The sequence below is a fragment of the Amphiura filiformis genome, chromosome 2 (assembly GCF_039555335.1).
Source record: "Amphiura filiformis chromosome 2, Afil_fr2py, whole genome shotgun sequence".
NCBI classification, from domain to species: domain Eukaryota; kingdom Metazoa; phylum Echinodermata; class Ophiuroidea; order Amphilepidida; family Amphiuridae; genus Amphiura; species Amphiura filiformis.
Window position 1 is genome coordinate 19625802 of NC_092629.1, and position 19632 is coordinate 19645433.

General features: G+C 38.2%; 1 protein-coding gene across 2 annotated transcripts in view; it reads right to left on the minus strand.

Annotated features, from left to right (window-relative positions):
* The window catches only part of LOC140145963 (alpha-2,8-sialyltransferase 8B-like), a 146148-nt gene that overhangs the window by 59891 nt on the left and 66625 nt on the right, over nucleotides 1-19632 (minus strand). For both annotated transcript variants that reach the window (XM_072167700.1, XM_072167701.1), the window contains 2 exons: nucleotides 17834-17962; nucleotides 4348-4884 (listed from right to left, as the gene is read on the minus strand). In XM_072167700.1, coding sequence (XP_072023801.1) covers nucleotides 4348-4884; nucleotides 17834-17962 — 666 coding nt within the window. The remainder of the gene's footprint in view (nucleotides 1-4347; nucleotides 4885-17833; nucleotides 17963-19632) is intronic.

Below are 19632 nucleotides of genomic sequence, written 5' to 3' on the forward strand. Positions count from 1 at the left end.
ATATCTATGCCCCGTTACCACGGGCATAGATAATATCTATGCCCCGTTGCACGGGCATAGATAACTAGATGGCACAGTAACTGTGTTTGACCAAACACGATGCCCGTGACCACATCTAACCTCCTTCCCGTTTTTTACCAACGAAAACTTGGTGAGCACCATGTGAAAGCCCTTGTTTTAAGCTTTCATTTGGTATACATGTAATGCTCATAACACTAGACTGGCCCACACTCTCTCTAATACCCTACCAAGCCTTCACTATTTTTTATACCCTATCAGACCATCACTCTCTCTAAAACACCACCAGACTGGACCTCACTCTCTCTAATACCCCACCAGACCCTCACTCTCTCTTATACTCCACCAGACACTCACTCGCTCTAAAACACCACCAGGCTGACCCACACTCTCTCTAACCCCACCAAGCCTTCACTCTCTCTTATACTCCACCAGACTATACACTCACTCTCTCTAAATTACCACCAGACTGGACCCCACCCCACCAGAATCTCACTCTCTCTTATACTCCACCAGACTATCACTCTCTCTAAAACACCACCAGACTGGCCCAGACTCTCTCTAATACCCCACCAGACCCTCACTCTCTCTTATACTCCACCAGACACGCACTCGCTCTAAAACACCACCAGACTCATAGACATACCACCTAGACCTTTGACTGCCCATCCCTTACCACAGCGGGAGGTGAAGCCCTGTATCCAAGGTGATATTGACGGATTGACAGGGTTACTAGGCGCGGAGAAATTTCGCATACATGTCTGACTCGCTCGTTTGCGCGATTGCTGTGCCGTTATCGCCCGCGTCAAATGCAACATGTTCCATAGACGCGAGCATGTCTGCTCGTTTGCGTCCGGGTTGCGTCTTTGTCAAAAGTGTTGCTATGCAGTGTTCACTTCACTACGCGAACCAAAGTCACTGGTCTAGGTTCTCGTTTGTCTGGGACCAGACTGGCCCAGACTCTCTCTAATGCACATATCAAATGCAACCCCGGTCCCTGGGAACCCGGGGATGGTCCGGGACTTGACATCAGGTGACCCGGGATTTGACTCAAAATGTATCCTGGGGGAGCCGGGTGTTGGCCGGGACTGGTATAAGACTTGACGTCGCCAAAACCCCGGGAAAGTGGGCCGGGACTTTACCCGAGCCGAGCCGGGATTACTTACCCAGGGTTTCCAACCAGTAAAATGGGCCCTGGTATGTTAGTATTAAGGATGTCCACATTTATGGGTCAGGGAATCCTATCACTTTGCCGTACTTGAGCCGTTGATGTATATTAATAATCCACTGAGTCGCCACACTAATGTTACTGTCATATAAATCCATTCCAAAAACAAAATCTTGGCTGTTGTTTCCAAATTTTGCCATAGTAGTTCATGTATCTGCTATTTAGCCGGGCTCTAAAGTTAACATGTTAACCAGACCACACTGGCTTCTTGACATGCACGTGCAAACGAGAGCCTGATATACGCTTATTTATGCCAAATGTATTGGTTTTTATTTTTTTTAAAGTTTTAACCACCCGCCGAGAGTAAAGTTTTAAATTATTAGGCCTACACTCAAAAACAAAACTGACCGTGATAATAAAAGAATCCGTGATACTTTTGTGACATCTGCGATCGACTGCTACATGACCATAATACTTAATAGAAGACTAGATACTATAGGTAGTGTACATGTTCTTTATAAACTGTATTTTTCTTCTTTAAAAATATAATTATAGGTGTATGATATAAAAATCGAATTCAATGTCTTGCGTTAATATACAGATATAAAAACTATATTAAATTTTCATGTTGGAGCGTTTAAGGGGGTACTACACCTCTGTGGTAAATTTGTGACTATTTTTGCATTTTTCTCAAAAAATAATAACACACTGGTAACAAACGTTATGTATATTATTGGGGCAAGGAATCCAATTACTACACTAGAATTTCAGTGACCCAAGACAAGCGGTTCGTTATTCATGATAAGAAATGAGGTACCGCTAGGATGTACCTCATTTCCTATCACATATACTGAACCGCTTGTCTTGAGTCACTGAAATTTCAGTGTAGTAATTGGATTCCTTGCCCCAATAATATACATAACTTTTTTTACCACTGTGTTATTAGTTTTTGAGAAAAATACAAAAATAGGCAAAAATTTAACGAGGGGTGTAGTACCCCCTTAACAATATCATTAATTACAAATCGTTGAAAGGATGTTTTCAATATTACCCAAAAATGACAACCTCGTGAATCAAAATACTAATAACTAGTGCGCCAAAAATGTAAGTGCAGTGATCTGTTTCTTTCATATCTTTGATGTTTTAATCATATAGACCTACATGTAGGCCCTATATTAATACGATATTCCTGGTTTATTCCCGGCATTTTCCGACCCGCCATTCATGCCTCGTAATATATTTAAAACAAGCATGCATATTAAATATAGCACTTGATGGCACACAGGGATCCCCTCTTGTCCCGTTCCCCTGCCACTGTAAAGCATGAAAAAATACACGAAATGGCTAAGTGGGAAAGTCGGGTGACTGGGGTCCGACATTGATTATGTAACGTAAAATTCCATCGACGGTGTGCTCGTAGATAATAGACGTTAGTCCGAAAGTGGAAACAGTAGGCCTATATCTGAGAATTACGCTGCTCTGCACTAGTGACGAGAATCTAGTTAGCCTAATTTCGTTATCGTTTTTAGATGTTCCGCAACAATGTGAGTAACTGACGTATTTGCAATGGAACACACATGTTGGCCTAGGCCTATAGGGTAAATTGGGGGTAAATGGAACGCTTAAGCAATAAATCACTTTCTGTGGTCAGGAGGGTATTCATATATGATTTTTGTTTGTTTCAATAAGTAGATAATATGTTTTTACAACTTGTTTTAACAGATAAACTCCCATTTTATGGCTTTGTTTCTTGTATCGGTCCAAATTCATGCATGGTCATGGTGTTCCAGTTACCCCAACAAATTGGGGTAAATGGAACAGTGGGTTGGGTAATTTGAACAAGGGGCATTACTTGCAAAGAGCCTACATTCATTGCTATATTTACATTGAAAAGACATCAGAATATTTTATTTACCATATATTTTGTGACTGAACAAAAGATTAACAAAAATAATTTTGTTTTCATGTTTTTTTTATAAACATGGTAAAATACCACGTAAAAAACACTTTCTCTCGGTACATAACAGAAAAAATGGTTTTCAGATTTTTAAAAAATCAATAGGAGGCCTAATCTACCATGAATTAGTTATTTGTAGTATATAATTTCATAAAAATTAAACCAATTAGTAAAAAAAAATATTAACATGTTATATATATTTGAATCAGTCAACCGTGTTCCATTTACCCCAAGTGGATCTGTTGTAGGGTAAATGGAACACCAAACTAATTAATTAGCTAATTAGCATATTAATTTGCATAATTTCATCATTAAAATCGGCTATTTTATTGTTTAAAACATTTATGTCATTGTTGAAAACAAACATATTGCCAATATTGTAAGACAACTCTCAGCACAACATTCAAATATTTAGGAATCAATGCCCTTAAATTAGTAATGTTCACTGAACCGTAGCACCACTTCAAGGTCAGTGACAACATTTGAGATTTTCTTCCACTCAAATACCGAGTAAACCCACGCTTGGGGTATGAAACGAAAGCAGAACGGATGGCGTTGTGGTAAATGGAACAGTCGGTATGATGTTGCCCAATTTTTTTCTTGATACCTGAATACCTAATTTTGAGCCCGCGATATTAAAACCATAATTATGTAGATCCAGGCCTATATCCGATGCTCAGGGCCGGGAACTTGGGCCGAGGAATACCCGGGATTTGCATCGGTTTGCATCTGATATTCGCCCCGGGGGGCCGGGAGTGGCTGAGAGTTTTGCCCGGGTGGGTCCGGGACTGGCCAGGTGTTTACCCGGGACTTGAACTTTTAAACCCAAAATCCACGGCCCACGACCATCCCCGGGTCCCCAGGGGCCGGGGATGCATTTGATATGTGCATAATACCCCACCAGACCCTCACCCTATAGTGTCCATTATAAGATGCTCGTAAATGGGATGAAAACCTGTCACAAATGGCTAAAATAACAAAGTTGATACATTTGGACACTTGCTTAAAAGAGCAGTATTAATGACAATATCACTAGTTAAATCTTCCCTCACCTCGGTAAAGAAAACTAAATTAAAAAGTCTCTCATTGAATAATTATAGTAAATCAAACAAATACACAATTTTAAGCAATATCGGCCAATCTGCAATCGTTTAAAAAAATAAATCCGGGAAATAAAGGGGTAACATTTATATTCTTCACTTACGTTCTTGAGATAGTTCTGATTGAGACCGTTGAAAATGCGAAGTAAACTGAGATATGTGCCTTCTTACAACCATCAGCTAGGGTAGTCAGTAACAGCCTATATTCGTCAGTGAGATCCAACTGAAACCAGATTATAGAGTTATTGTATTGTCTAAAATTACTCATCTGTTTGGGATACCTATTTTTGTTATTAAACGCCTCTACAAGCTGTTTCAACACAACTAGATTCATGGTCACTATATTCCGTTTATTGCCCACATCAAGTTTGAATTCGTTTACCGTCGGAATATTTGAGCGAAATACCATATCGTTTGTGTCTATTTGTTTGCCACAACTGCTGTTTAATAAGATGCCGCTATTGCCCACAATAGCACATGTTCGTTGAAGTTTCAGTGGAGTAAGGGGTTCCGGACTTATGTGTAAGTTGTTTTGACTCGCATTGGGAGGAAAGTGCAACAGCGATGATTCAACTGTTGATGCCGTGAAAACTTTGACTGGATCCATATCTTTATTCGGGAAGAGACTTCTTATCTTCTTTCTGTAAAATAAATGATAATAACCGCAATAAAATAAATAATATGGACATAATAATGAGAAGGCACGGATTACATCGTTCAATTTTAAACGTCATATATATCCAATGTATAGCTATAGGACCCCCTCTATCCATTAATATCAATATAAGTACAACTATTCCCCACGTCGCTATGACGTCATAATCTGAGCGCGCCCATGCAAATTTGGGAAATTCTGGCCATGTACAAATAGGCAAAACTGATTTTCGGCTAAAAGTTCTTCGAACATTTTCACCGAATTATCTCCTAAACATAAAAGAAAACGACTATTTCAACCAGACTAAAAAGTCAATAGCTCTTTAAATAAAACAAAAACCGGGTAAGGTGCTTAGGTGATATTTGTATTACTAAAATGAGCCCAAAGGATGGATCTACGATTAGCAAGGTCGTTTGGGCATAAATACAAAAAAAATGTACGTGTTTTTTTTTTATGACGGATGAAAAACCTTAGGTGCATCCTCCCGCCCCTTCCTAGTTTAAGGGTTAAGGGAATATAACCGTAATGCTGATATATACTTATGGTATCGTTTTAGATTTCGACATATCTTTTATATTTCATCAGATTTCAATGAGAGTAGGGGTCTTCTCACGACTCTGCGAAACATACACACAACGGATAATTCGCGTACGTAATGACGTTTGTATCCATTGGTTACTGGTTCAGGGTACAGGGCGTTAGTCCGAAACGCCGCTAGTCCGACACTCCGCTAGTTCGACACGCCGCTAGTCCGAATTTGAAATGCACTGCACAGTCTGACACACCGCTAGTCCGAATCTCAAATATACTCTCCCATTCCGACACGCCGCTAGTACAAAAATGAAAAACACTGCGCTGGTCCGAAACTGAAAACCACTCCGTATCTGGAAAACACACCGTCAGTCCGACACTGCACTAGCCCAAAAAAAAAAAAAAAAACCCGCACTGCGATAGTCCGAAACTGAAAACAATTGTGCTAGTCCGAATTTGAAAAACACTGCGCTAGTCCGAATCTGAATTTGACAAACATTCGGACTAGCGCAGTGTTTTTCAGATTCGGACAAGCGCAGTGTTTTTCAGATTCGAACTAGCGCTGTGATTTTCAGTTTTGGACTAGCGCTACGGTTTTCAGTTTCGGATTAGCGCAGTGTTGGACTGAAGAAGTGTTTAGTTCAATCTTTTGATCCAGCATTGATGGTTTGTCGATCCTTATGAAATATCAATTAATTGATATTACATTTTAATCTTTGTACGTAATGCATTGTCCAATACAATTTTACCATTACTTCTGATTAATTAGTTGATAGTTCATTTACAACAAGCATCGAAGCAACATCGACGGGCGATTTAAAGATCGACCAAATTTGGCTCTGGTGCCTAAGTGAGCGAAAGAGGCGGCAAACAGTGTCGACACCCTATTATAAATATGAACTTAATACTCCGTTGGTGAGCGACGGGCGATTGGTATTTCACCGAACGCAAGAAAAGAGGTCCCATATGATTGGCTAGAAATCGATCGCTAGATCGCTCAGTGGTGGAGTACAAACTCAAAATGGATAGATGTAGTCAATTCGATTGAAATCAATATTCTATTATTGACGCAGATAAAGAAAGCGGTATAGTGTGTTGATATAGTACATTGTATATACTTGTGCTTTAATATTCTGTACACGTGTTCCTTTATATAATTGTGATTCTCAAATCATATGTACATATGGTATGCTTAGCCTGAGTCGCTCGGCCTATCTCGAACAAAATCGCCATGCGTAGCTTTTGAAAAACGAGAAGATTCGCCGTACTATCACAGCAATTTTTGACACGAAGATATAGGAATGATGACGCTGTGCGGCATACAAGGTTTATTAACAGTACAGCACTTGTCGGGACACTTATTCCTGTTCTAATATTTTAAGAAAATTGATGAGTAACATTAATAATGAAATTCGGTACTCTCTCAAATTCATAGCAATTATGCTGCACGGTATTTAAATGGTCATACCCCAGCAAACACAAAAGGTTTTCGACATCATTCGCAAAAGGTTATAAAAGGTTGTCAGAAAACGTTTAAATGTCGGGTTATATAAAGGGTATAGAGACATTGCGATTTCCAAACGTATAGACATCGGACGTACGTTGATCTATTCAAAACCACTCTCCTGTATCGAAGCGAGGTCACGTATTAAACTATTTTTGAATATATTCCACGTGCAAAATCGAAGTAGATACATCGTTCAAAATGCACAAAATTTGTCCATTTCACAATATGTTAAAAGACAGTCAAAGATAATGAACATATGAAGGAAAGTCTAATTATTATTATAATCCTTTTGTTTGTAACAAATCATTATAATAAAGGTACAGTGATGTGTTAAAAATGGACTAAATTTAAACGCAAATATTCACACGCAGAGATTGCACATTGAAATGTGTGTTATACTTTGCGTTAAAAAAATGACATTGCGATTTCCCATTTTGGATTCCAACGTAGAATAAAAACGCAGATGCTACGTTGAAATATGCTGATTTTACCTCATGTCTAAGTCCATGCAACGCGCCCAATTTTTAGGTCGAAAAAGTCTCATTTTGAAAGTAAAGTCATGATGTATGTATGTAGTGATCTATAATCTACCAAAATATATGTTTTTGGGCAACTATAATATTTGGGGAGCACAAAAAACAATTAGGTTTAATCAGCATGTAGGTCAAAAATGTAATCAAAATCAAAAACGGTCTGTTTGAATTTAGGCAGAGACTCAGCTCACTGTTATTTTTTCAATCACTATGCCCTCTATCGACCTAGGTTAGAAGCTGTTAGATTAGATCAAATATTATAGTCTTTATTCTAGCTGTCTTGTTCTCCTTCGTGACGAGTGAGCATAATCCAGTCTGGAACCGAGACTAGCAATATTTAACACCGTATTAACGTACGTAAAAACGTACGCGAAAACGTACGTTCCACGTGCTGCGTTTGGAAAGTCGCAATGTCTCTTATATCAAGGGTATAAAACGTTTTCATAAAATTAAAAAACATTTTTTGATAATCTACTGCTCAGCAAACACAAAATTTTGTACAGAAAACGTTTAAATGTCGGGTTATATAAAGGGTATGAAACCGTTTTAAGGTTAGCAACTATTTTAAACTGTTGCGATTTGGTAGTTCACAGCATCTTGCGAATGGTAGTGAGCTTTGGCGAAAATTGCATTGATCATTTCATAGCTAGTGTATAGAAGAATTCAAATATCACAGATATACTCTTGTAGGTCCTGTGGTTCTTGAGTTATGTTGTAAAGAGGGCTGAAACAACAACACTTTTGTAAAACGTACATAACTTATTTACAACAATAAATCAAGCAAGTTTTCAAAGTATATGACTTGTAGAATGAAGTTTTGCAAAAGATCAAAGTGTTATTTGTCAATAATATATTGATTTTGATATTTAAAATCGATTTTTATGGCTGTTTCGACCAACAATAGATCGTGTAGCCTTAATAACATTCCAAAACATGTTTGACAATTTGATACAAAACATTCTAAACAGAATGTTATTTTGGGGTTGAATAAATATATTGCGAAAAATATTTGCCCTAAAATATTTCAAATAACGTTTTAAAAACGTTTTCATGACCTTTATATAACCCGACATTTAAATGTTATTAAAACGTTTTGAAAAAACAAAAACATTTTAAGAACATTTCTGTGTTTGCTGGGTGCAAATATTTTAACATAATGTTATTTCAGTGTTTATAAAATTGTTTACAATAACATTTTTAAAATATTGTTGTATTGTGTTTTAATACAAAACGTTTTAAAACGTTTTCATGACCTTTATATAACCCGACATTTTAATGTTATTAAAACGTTTTTAACCTAAACCAAAAGTCAAAATATAACTTATTTAAAACGTTTTTAAAAGATTTTTGTGTTTGCTGATATATAGTTTTCGGTTTCTGTTAGTATTATTTTCCACACCATTGTCTTGCACGTACAAGGGGGTTTCAGCTTGTAAACAAAGTTAAATAATTAAATTAAATCAAAGTACTCAGGGCACATCACACCCTCCCCCTTAAAAGAAGAAAGTTTGAATGTAATGAAAACTTTCTTAAATGTGTTCTTCTTTTACATCAACTTCAACATTTATCAACTTTGAGTATTTAACTCATCATACACAGTGACTACTTGTCACACAAGTTCCCTTTTAAAAGGAACTTTTGTTTATCAAGTTTTTTTATGCAATTCTGGACAGGGCATCAGCCATTACATTGTCTTTTCCCTTAATATGTTTGATGTCCAGATTGTACTCTTGCAAGGTCAAACTCCACCTCACCAGTCTTTGGTTTTTTTTCTTCATCCTGTTGATGAAGGTGAGGGGATTGTGATCTGTGAAAACAAGCACAGGGTATACTGTGGTACCCAAATACACATACAAATGTAGCAGTGCTAATAGCAATGCTAGACACTCCTTCTCAATTGTGGAGTAATTTCTCTGGTGCTTGTTGAATTTCCTTGAAAAGTAACAAATGGGGTGATCTATTTGATCTTCACCCTCTTGCATCACAACACCTCCACAGCCTATGTCACTGGCATCAAAAGTCAACTTGAACTGCTTCTGAAAATCAGGTGCAGTAAGTACTGGTGAACTCATGAGTATTGATTTGACTTTGTGAAAAGCATTTTCACATTGTTCTGACCAAATGAATTTTGCATCTTTCTTCAACAAATCAGTCAAAGGACTTGCTATCTCTGAAAAGTTTGGACAGAACTTTCTATAATAGCCAACCATTCCTAGAAATCTCATGAGTGCCTTCTTGTTTACAGGTGTGGGGTATTGCTCAATTGCTTCAACTTTGGCTTTGATAGGTTTCACCTGACCTTGACCTACAACATATCCCAAGTATGTGACTATGGCATGGCAAAACTCACTTTTTACCAGATTGACTGTCAATTGTACTTCAGACAGCTTCTTAAACAACTGATGGAGTTGTTCCATGTGTTGTTCCCAAGTTTGACTGTAAACAATCAAATCATCTACATACGCTTCACATCCCTCTATGTCTGCCACAATTTGATTTACCATTCTCTGAAAGGTTGCGGGTGCATTTTTCAACCCAAATGGCATAACTTTGTATTGGTAAAGACCAAATGGTGTACAAAAGGCAGAAATCTCTTTGGCACGGTCTGTGAGTGGAACCTGCCAGTACCTTTTCAAAAGATCAAATTTGCTAACAAATTTTGCATTCCCAATTTTGTCAATGCAATCATCAATTCTTGGAATTGGGTACGAGTCTGTCTTTGAATGAACATTTGCAGCTCTCATGTCTGCGACCAATCGGTATGAACCATCAGGCTTGGGAACAAGAATACATGGTGAACTCCACTCACTACTACTTGGTTCTATGATATCATTGTCTAGCATATAATTAATCTCATTTTTGAGATGTTCCATTTTCAATGGATTGACTCTGTAAGGATGCTGCTTGATTGGTTTTGTATCACCTACATCTACATCATGAAATGCAGCATTTGTTCTACTTCGCGTATCAGGAAATATATTGTCAAATTTGTGAATCAAATTTGCAATTTGACTTTGTTGATCTTGAGAAACATGACCTAACTTTGAGTCCAAATTAGTGAGCATATCAGAATTGTTCAATTTTACATTATACTCTTTGTGCGATTTTGTCTACATCGGCATGTTTGTCTACATTAGCATGTTTTACTGTACACACAGGTTTTGGAATGCCACTGTCACTTCTTTCAACATACTCTTTGAGCATATTTATGTGGCATAACTGCCTGCTCTTGCGTCTACCAGGAGTCTTGATAATATAATCTACTTCACCCACTTTTGACTCTACATCACATGGGCCATGATATCTGGCTTGTAATGGGTGTCCTGGAATTGGAAACAGTACTAGAACTTTGTCACCTGCTTTGAACACTCTCTCTTTGGCATGTTTATCATACCATTGTTTCATTTTGGCCTGACCCTGTTTCAAGTTTTCTTTGGCGATATCAGATACTCTGTTAAGCCTATGCTTAAAATTGGAGACATACTCCAACAAATTGATATCTGATTTCTCATTGAGCCACTTTTCTTTCAACAACTTTAAGGGTCCGCGTACTGTGTGTCCAAACACTAACTCAAAAGGACTAAATCCTAAAGTTCCCTAAACAGCTTCCCTAGCAGCAAACAACAACAAGTGTACTCCCTCATCCCAGTCCCTCTGAAATTCCAAACAGTATGTCCTGATCATGTTTTTCAAAGTTTGGTGGAACCTTTCTAGTGCACCTTGTGATTCTGGATGGTAAGCACTTGAGGTATACTGCTCTATACCTAATTAATACATGACCTGTTGAAATACTCCAGACGTAAAGTTTGATCCTTGATCAGACTGTATGGACTTGGGGAGCCCCACAAATGTGAAGAACTTAGTTAAAGCTTTCACTATAGTCACTGCTTTAATATTTCTCAAGGGTATGGCTTCAGGAAAGCGTGTTGACGCGCACATAATTGTCAGAAGGTATTGATTACCTGACTTAGTCTTTGGTAGGGGGCCTACACAATCAATAATAACCCTACTAAATGGTTCATCAAATGCTGGAATTGGCTTTAATGGAGCAGAAGGTATTTTCTGATTTGGCTTCCCTACTACTTGGCATATGTGACATGTTTTGCAATATTCAGAAACATCTTTTCTGAGAGTGGGCCACCAGAAATGTCTCAGAATTCTTTCATGAGTTTTCTTAACACCCAAATGCCCTGCCATGGGACTATCATGTGCTATGTTAATAACTTCAGTGTGGTAGACTTTTGGTACCACAATTTGGTGCACTACCTTCCACTCTTCATCGGCAGGTACATCAGGGGGGCGCCATTTTCTCATTAGCACATCATCTTGTTTGTAAAAACAGACAGAATTTTGTTCTGCTTCTTTTAGGGTCAATGCCCTTTGATTGATCTCTTTGAGTTCTGGGTCATTTTGTTGCTCCAGAATTAGCTTGTCATGACTTAATGGGTCTTTCATGGTTTCCCCAATGTGTTCATGCTCAGAGGCTGTGTCATTTTGAAGGGGATTTTTTTATCCCCAGGAGAAGGAAGTTTATCTTCTTTCTCATTCAACTGTGACACAAATGTGTCTTCCAAATTGCAGCCTAAGTCATCAATTTGGTTGTCCTCAATTGTTTCTAATGAGGCTCTGTTACTCATTGCCCGTGTCACTGCACACGCAGGAAATATCTCCTTTTCCTCACTATTATCATCCTGTATACAGGGCTTATCTGTGACTATTGGGTCAGTAAAACCTTCCCCCTGCCAAATCATTTCCTAGCAACATGGACACTCCCTTGACTGGTAATTCATGTCTAACTCCTATGGTTACAGGACCAGAAACCAAGTCAGATGTCAAGTTAACTTTGTGGAGAGGTACATTAGGTATTTCCATCCCAATACCCTGGATCAAAGCATCATCAGCTGAACTGTCCTCATTAAAGGGCAAAGTTCCTTCCAGAATCATAGACCGTGCACAACACGTATCTCGCACAATCTTAATGGGTTTTGGACTACCATTCTCACCAAGTGATACTACACCCTCTAACACAAATGGTTCAAATTCTTCACACACCTTGTCTGTCTCACCTCCCTTTTGTGGGAATTCTTGTTTCTTGATTTGACTGACTTTTTCTTTGACTCAAGTGACACTGCACATCCCACAGTATTACTAGCAGTTTGCTGCTGTTTTTGTGCGTCTTGTCTGCCTTTCAAGAAATAACACTGGGTCATCGTATGCCCTGGTCTCTTGCAATGAGTACAAGTTACTTTGGATTTAAATTCAGTCCCAAATTTTGCTTTGTTACCTGAACTCCCTGGGGTCCCTCTACCACCAGCACTATGCTGTGAATTAGACTGAGATCTCCCTTCTTGTGTACCACCTTGATTTGTTCTAGGTTGATTATGGCTGAACCTATTTGAATAACTTCTGTTATGACCAAATCTACTCCCATTCAATTTGTGAGTTAAGCCATAGTCGTCCGCCATTGTCGCCGCCTCATTTAGCGTCTTAATCTTGCTAGCGCTTTCATCCATGGCCGAAATCATCTTTGACTTCTTTTGAACCAAGCCACCTGTCAAACATTTGTTCTTTTACTCTAGCAAATTCTACATGGGTTTGATCTGCTTGCTTTCTTGAATCTCTGAACTTTTGTCTGTATGCTTCAGGCACCAGTTCATAGGCCTTGAGAACTGCCTGTTTGACTTGTTCATAATTATTGCACTTCTCTATTGGTAGAGCTGAGTAAGTTTCCTGGCCTTCCCCACAAAACTACTTTGCAAAAGTAGGGTCCAATGCTCTTTAGGCCATTTCAAATTTGTAGCTACCTTTTCAAAATGTTGAAAGTACTCGTCAACTTCTTTTTCTTTGAATTTAGGCACAAGCTTTACGTACTTTGTAACATCAAAACCTGACTTTGACTTTGAGGAGAAACTTGATGAGTATTTGTCACCTAGTTTTGCTAACTTCTCTTGTTCAAACTCAATTTCTTTTTCTTTCAAATGTGCTTCCATTTGTTTTTCCTTTTCTTCCATTTCTAATTTGTGGTGCTCAAGCGCCATCTTTTCTTGGCGTGCTTTTTCTTCCATTTCTAGTTTCTGTTGTTTTTCTTTATTTTCCATATCTAGCTTTTGCATGTCCAACTGCATTTGCATTTTCATTTTTTCCATTTCCACCTGAACTCTAGTTCTTTCAACTTTACTGCATCCTCGATTTCAGTTTTGACCTCTTTTCTCTTGTCCAAAATGGATTCTTCAAAATACTCTTCATCAACCAAAACATCAATTAAGGCATTTTTGATTATTTGTTTTCTGTTGGCTTGCTTTACATCCAATTCATAGTATTTTGCAAACGCTAATAAAACAGGTTTCTTCAACTTATCAAACTTAACTTATCAAACTTCTCCCAATCTATAGTTTCAAGAAACTCTTCTGCTTTAAACTCTGCCATACTGTACTTTCACTTTTAAGACTCAGTAAATTAATGTCAACTTTTTTTTTACAGTGTATATCCCGGACGAGCCCCCAATTTTTGTTACGAGTCGTACTTGACTCAAGGCCAAAATCACCTTTTACCCGAACTCACACGAATGCACAACACAAATACACTGTTTGATTAAGCTAACATAATCTAAGTCTTTAATTGAAAACAAAGTACGACGTATGCTTGGTACATATAACAACAATATACACTAAAATCACACAATCAGTTTTACTCTATCGGTACTTAACCAGCGGTCTTCTTGTTGGTGATTCTAGAGTTCTTGCAATGTTCTGGACGACTGATGTAATATATCCTTATTCACTTGTCCTGCGAAAATCAGCGAAGTCCATAGTACACTTGCATTTATAAATCCTTGCGTATAAAATCCTCATACGAAAATGATGATGCTTCCTCCAATCTCCTTTGCGCTGCTATCTCCACAAATATATCTCCTTGCGCTGCTTTCTCCAAAAATGGTGTTTCTTTCACCAATCACTCTTTTCCCAGGGAACAAGTTTCTTTAACACAGCTCCGCTGTTTTTTTACAGATGCGTGGCCTTCACAAACCCAGCAAACTCCAGCAATTTGACAGAAGAACTTTTAATCCTTTGATGAGGAAGAGCACTTTTGTGTGCTTGCTGTCTCCTTCGTTGCTGTATTAAAATTAGCTCAATTATTGGCTATATAAACTGGTTAAAATGTACTTCTTTTTTGAAGCACGAAGACCATCACACACAGCTTTTTATATCAGTACTCATGCAAAAAACCCATCATCTATTAATAAACCATTACTTCAATCACATTTTCACAACATTGCTGCAATCTTGGGATTTCCCAATATTAATTATACACATTCACCTTTCACATTACATCACTTCCTGGGGGGGGGGGGGTCTGACTATGGTGCAATATACTGAACTGGGGATTTCCAAGTTCCAAACATAGATCTGACTTTGTTCACAATAATTTGGGGGAATACAAAAATGACTTTCCACACCATTGTCTTGCACGTAAAAGGGGGTTTCCCATCTCATGAAATACTTTCAGCTTGTAAACAAAGTTAAATAATTAAATTAAATCAAATTACTCAGGGCACATCACACTATAAAATGGAGGAAACAAAATGACAGTTTCTTTTTAAATCGACAAGTCAAGGTTATGCCTTGTTTTCTTGACTTGCGGAGCCATTATATATTGGCATTCTATTAGTTCCAAGTTCTCACTATGGGAGTTTTCTTCTGCAGGCCTGTCGGGCTTGTGGCCCTGAAGCTATTTGCTGAAACTGTGCCCCAAGCCATCGGGGCTTAAAAATCCAAAACCTTAACTATACGTATCCTTAACCTTTAAAAACTTTAAAATGCGTAACCTCAACTATCACCGGTTTTGTTATGTACGTAACCTTAAAAATGGGTTATGATTAAAAACAGGGCCTTCCTTAACCATAAGTTATCGACAACATTTTTCTATTGTTTTTATTTTCTATGATGTTAAATATAGGTTCAAAATGTATTATATCCGACATAAATTTAAATTGACTAGGTTGAGATAAGAATGTAGGTCCAAACATGTAATAGACCCAATTTAGAAAGAGTGAATGAACGAATGAACCAAAAAGGCTTCCGCCCTGGAAGGTTAACAGTGTCGCAAGTACTGGCCTTGAGAAGAATTATTGAAGAGATAAACAACAACAATCTCCAAGCAGCACTGGTCTTCATCGATTTAAAAAAGGCATTTGACACCATCCATCGGAGGAAAATGCTAGACATTCTAAGAGCATCCCGGTCCCCGCACTCCGTGAATCCGCGGGTTTTCATGCTTGTCGGTGAACTTTAAAAACACCCCCTTTTGCATCTCATTTCGCGAAGTTTTAGGGAAAAAACGCCCTTTTTTCAGCGATTTCGCGAATTATTTACCCTTCGACAATACCCCTATTTTCGCTAAAACGCGGACGATGTTTCTAATATACCCTTTTCTGGCAGAAACGCGTAGGCTGCTCGATGAAAATACCCTTTTTTTTTCAATTTCGGGAACACGCGGTTTGAAAAAACACCCCTTTTTTGTGTGCTTCGCGAATCGCGTTTCTTCATCTGAAAACACCCCTTATTTCACTGCAGCACTGGTCTTCATCGATTTTAAAAAGGCATTTGACACCATCCATCGGAGGAAAATGCTAGACATTCTAAGAGCATCCGAAGAGCATATGGAGTACCAGAGAAACTCGTGGTGGCTATTGAAAACACCTATGAGAACACTGTGGCCCATGTTACCACACCAGATGGAATCACCGACAACTTCATAATTCAGGCTGGAGTACTGCAGGGTGACACACTTGCACCAATTCTATTTGTAACAGTCCTCGACTATTCTCTCAGGAAAGCACTACATGGGAATGAAGATCGTCTAGGGCTCACACTAAAAACAAGGAAAAGTCGGAGGATAGGCCCGCAAACAATTGAATATATGAATACAAAACCCACCCAAGTCCATACTGTGCCCAAATTGAGTTCAGCATGGGAATGTGTTGCTATGCATAGGCCTGTCATATGTATGAAAAAACAACTCAAATTTATCCACTGTGTCTATTGAGCATGTGAAAAATAGCATGTATGAAAGAATAACCCAAGTCTATGATTTGAGTCTTGTAGCACATTGATTGAAATCCAGTATGTATAAAAGTCCGCTTGTAACACATTCATTGCTAGAGTGACTTTTGAAAACAAAATGGGTTTAATAAAGGAAAGTGTGTGGTTTATATTACATGGCAGAATGCTTTCCAACATTATACATACATGTGTGCTTTATTTTGTATTATCTTACTAGTGGTAATCTCATTCAAATATTGTTGTCTTTGTATATGATTCAAAAAACCACCCAAGTCCAAAATTTAAAATGAACCCCACGAAGTCCCTGAAATGCTAATCGTCATACTTAATACAGTTTAACCCACTCATTTGCACGTAAAACTTACCATATTGAACAGGTAAATATAACTGAAGGAATTAAAATGATACACAGGTTTTTCTCTCAAAATCACTTCCCGTGGACTTGGGTGGGTTTTGTATTCATGTATTCAATTACAAACCTCGACTTCGCTGACGACATAGCACTATAATTGGCCGGCAGTCTCAGTGATGCCGAAGAGCTACTCCATCTTGTTGAGACTGCAGCACTAACTGTCGGTCTCAGCATGAACGCCAAGAAAACCAAGGCAATGGTTTGCAATATGGCTGGATCCTCAATGCGAACACTTGATGGAAGCGAGCTTGGGGCTTGGATTGGCAGCAGTGAAAAGGATTTTAACATCAGGAAAGCCCAGGCATGGACGGCCTGCAACAACATGAACAAGATATGAAGAGCAGCCTGCCTAGACATTTTAAAACCAAGCTATTCACCACCACAGTCGAATCAGTTCTGATGTATGGTGTAGAAACCTGGACAATTACATCAAAATTTAGGAAGGCGCTTGACGGTTGTTACACAAGACTACTGAGAAAAGCACTTAATGTTACCTGGCAGTCGCACACCACCAATAAGGAGTTGTACGGCAATCTCTCCCCAATCTCCGAAAGGCTGAAAACAAAATGGCTGAGATTTGCTGGACACTGTGCCAGAAGTGAAACAGAGGCAGCTTCCAGAGTTTTGCTGTGGCAGCCTACGCATGGTAAAAGATCAAGAGGACAACCACCGAAGGACTACATTAAGCAACTAATAGAAGATACTGGACTAGAGAGACAAGACATTAGGAACTGCATGCAGAACAGAGTTGTGTGGAGAGCCATTAGCGGAGTCCGACTAGACAAGTCGACATAAGCAAGTAAGCAAGCAAGCAAAAAGAGTGACAAAGAAGCAAGTTAAACAATTAACCATGCTAAGAAAGTACCTGTGATTACAAAAATATGACCTACCTTAGTTGTTGCAAAGCTGTGTGATTAAAACATGTAAAATGTTGCTGATGGGTGATATTTTTCCATTTTAAGGCTTCCAATCGAGTAGTTATCGTTGACATGCTATTTTCTGTCGATGCAATTCTGTACCTGTTTGATAAAGTAAAAACAACAAAACTCCTGACTCACATAACCCTTCATAACTATAAACCTGCTCATGTTATGACTATTTGATTGACACGGTCGTGTGCAGCATCTTGTTAGCTCCAATTTGACGAAAATCTAATGATCACGCAGTTGCAACTAACGCTCGCTTGCCCGCAAACAGCCCCTGTCAACTATACCAAGTGCCCAGTTTATTAAATTGTTAATTTAAAACACATGCAGGACTGTCGCCATTGGGGTGTAGGGTGGCGCGATACCACCTAGCAATTCCTAAAAAGGAAAAAGGAGAGAAAGAAGGAGAGTGAAAGAAAGGGGTGGAAGCTCTATAGTCCGACGGTTCTTTATTCCGACGGTTCTTTAGTCCGAAGGCTCTTTAATCCGACGTTTCTTAATTACGAAGGTTCTTTATTCCGATTGTTCTTTATTTCGAAGGTTCTAAAGTCCGAATTTAAAAACGGTTCTTCAGTCCGAATTGGTAAACAGGTTCTATAGTCCGAATTGTATTCGTCAATTGTTAGATACAAATCCGCTGAAGTTCAACATGGTTGCTTTTTCTGGATATTTATCTTATTTTTTCTGGATAGATACTAAATAATCTACGATGCATGTAAATGCAGCGCCATTAATGTAGTCATTTAAATAAATACAGAATAGTTAAAGTATGGTTTTATGTTGCGATTGGGGGTGTAAAAATATTCTGGCTGGCTTTTATCAGGGATACGAGCGGGTAACATGCATGCAATAATGTCAGTGATGGCGGCTGGCCTGGGGTTGCTTGTCCCTTTTTTGTGTTCGTTTTCATTCTGTCTTTCATTGTTTTTTTCTTTCTTTCGTATACCTATACATAAATATTGTCCTTTTTTCGAATCTTTCTTCTTTTGTTCGTCGTTTAGTTTGTTCTTTTATTTTGTTCAAATTGTTCATTCTTGATTTCGTTCCATATTTTTTCATTCGCTCTTTCTTAAAATCCCTTTCTCATTTTTGTTTGTTCTATAATATTCAAATTTCTTTCGTTCTATCATTATTACATTCTGTCTTTCTTCTCCTTGTTCTTTCTGTAATGTTCATTATTTTCTTCATTATCTTTGTATTCATTGTTCTTTCATTTGGACTTCCTTTTAGTCTTTATTCAGTTGTTTCATTTGTTCTTTCATTTATTTTCTTTCTTTGTGTCTTTCCTTTTTTTGTTATGTCTTTTTTGTGTGTGCTTTTGTTTGTACTTCTTAAGGTTTCTTTATATTTTCGTTCCATTCGTTATTTTTCTTTTCGTTTCGGATGGTGTAAAAATATATCAACATTTTTGGAGCAAATATCGTATCTTTAGGATCTTTGTAAGTAAGTTTGGGGATATCAGGCGCGTACGAAGGATTTGTTTTTGATAATGGGGTGGGGGCTAAAAGTAGCGTCATCCCGTTTACCATAATGTTATTATCTAACTACAGGGCGCAGTAAATGTTAATGTTATACAAAATTCGGACTATAGAGCCTTTTTACTGATTCGGACTAAAGAACACGGTATCCGTTTCGGACTATAGAACTGATTAAATCGGATCTTCTCTGGTTGTGCACAAGTGTCTGTTTTCATGTGCGATATCGCAATAAAGCTGGTATTATAGCTTCAGTTGGGTAACCGATTATAAAGGAAACGAAAGGAA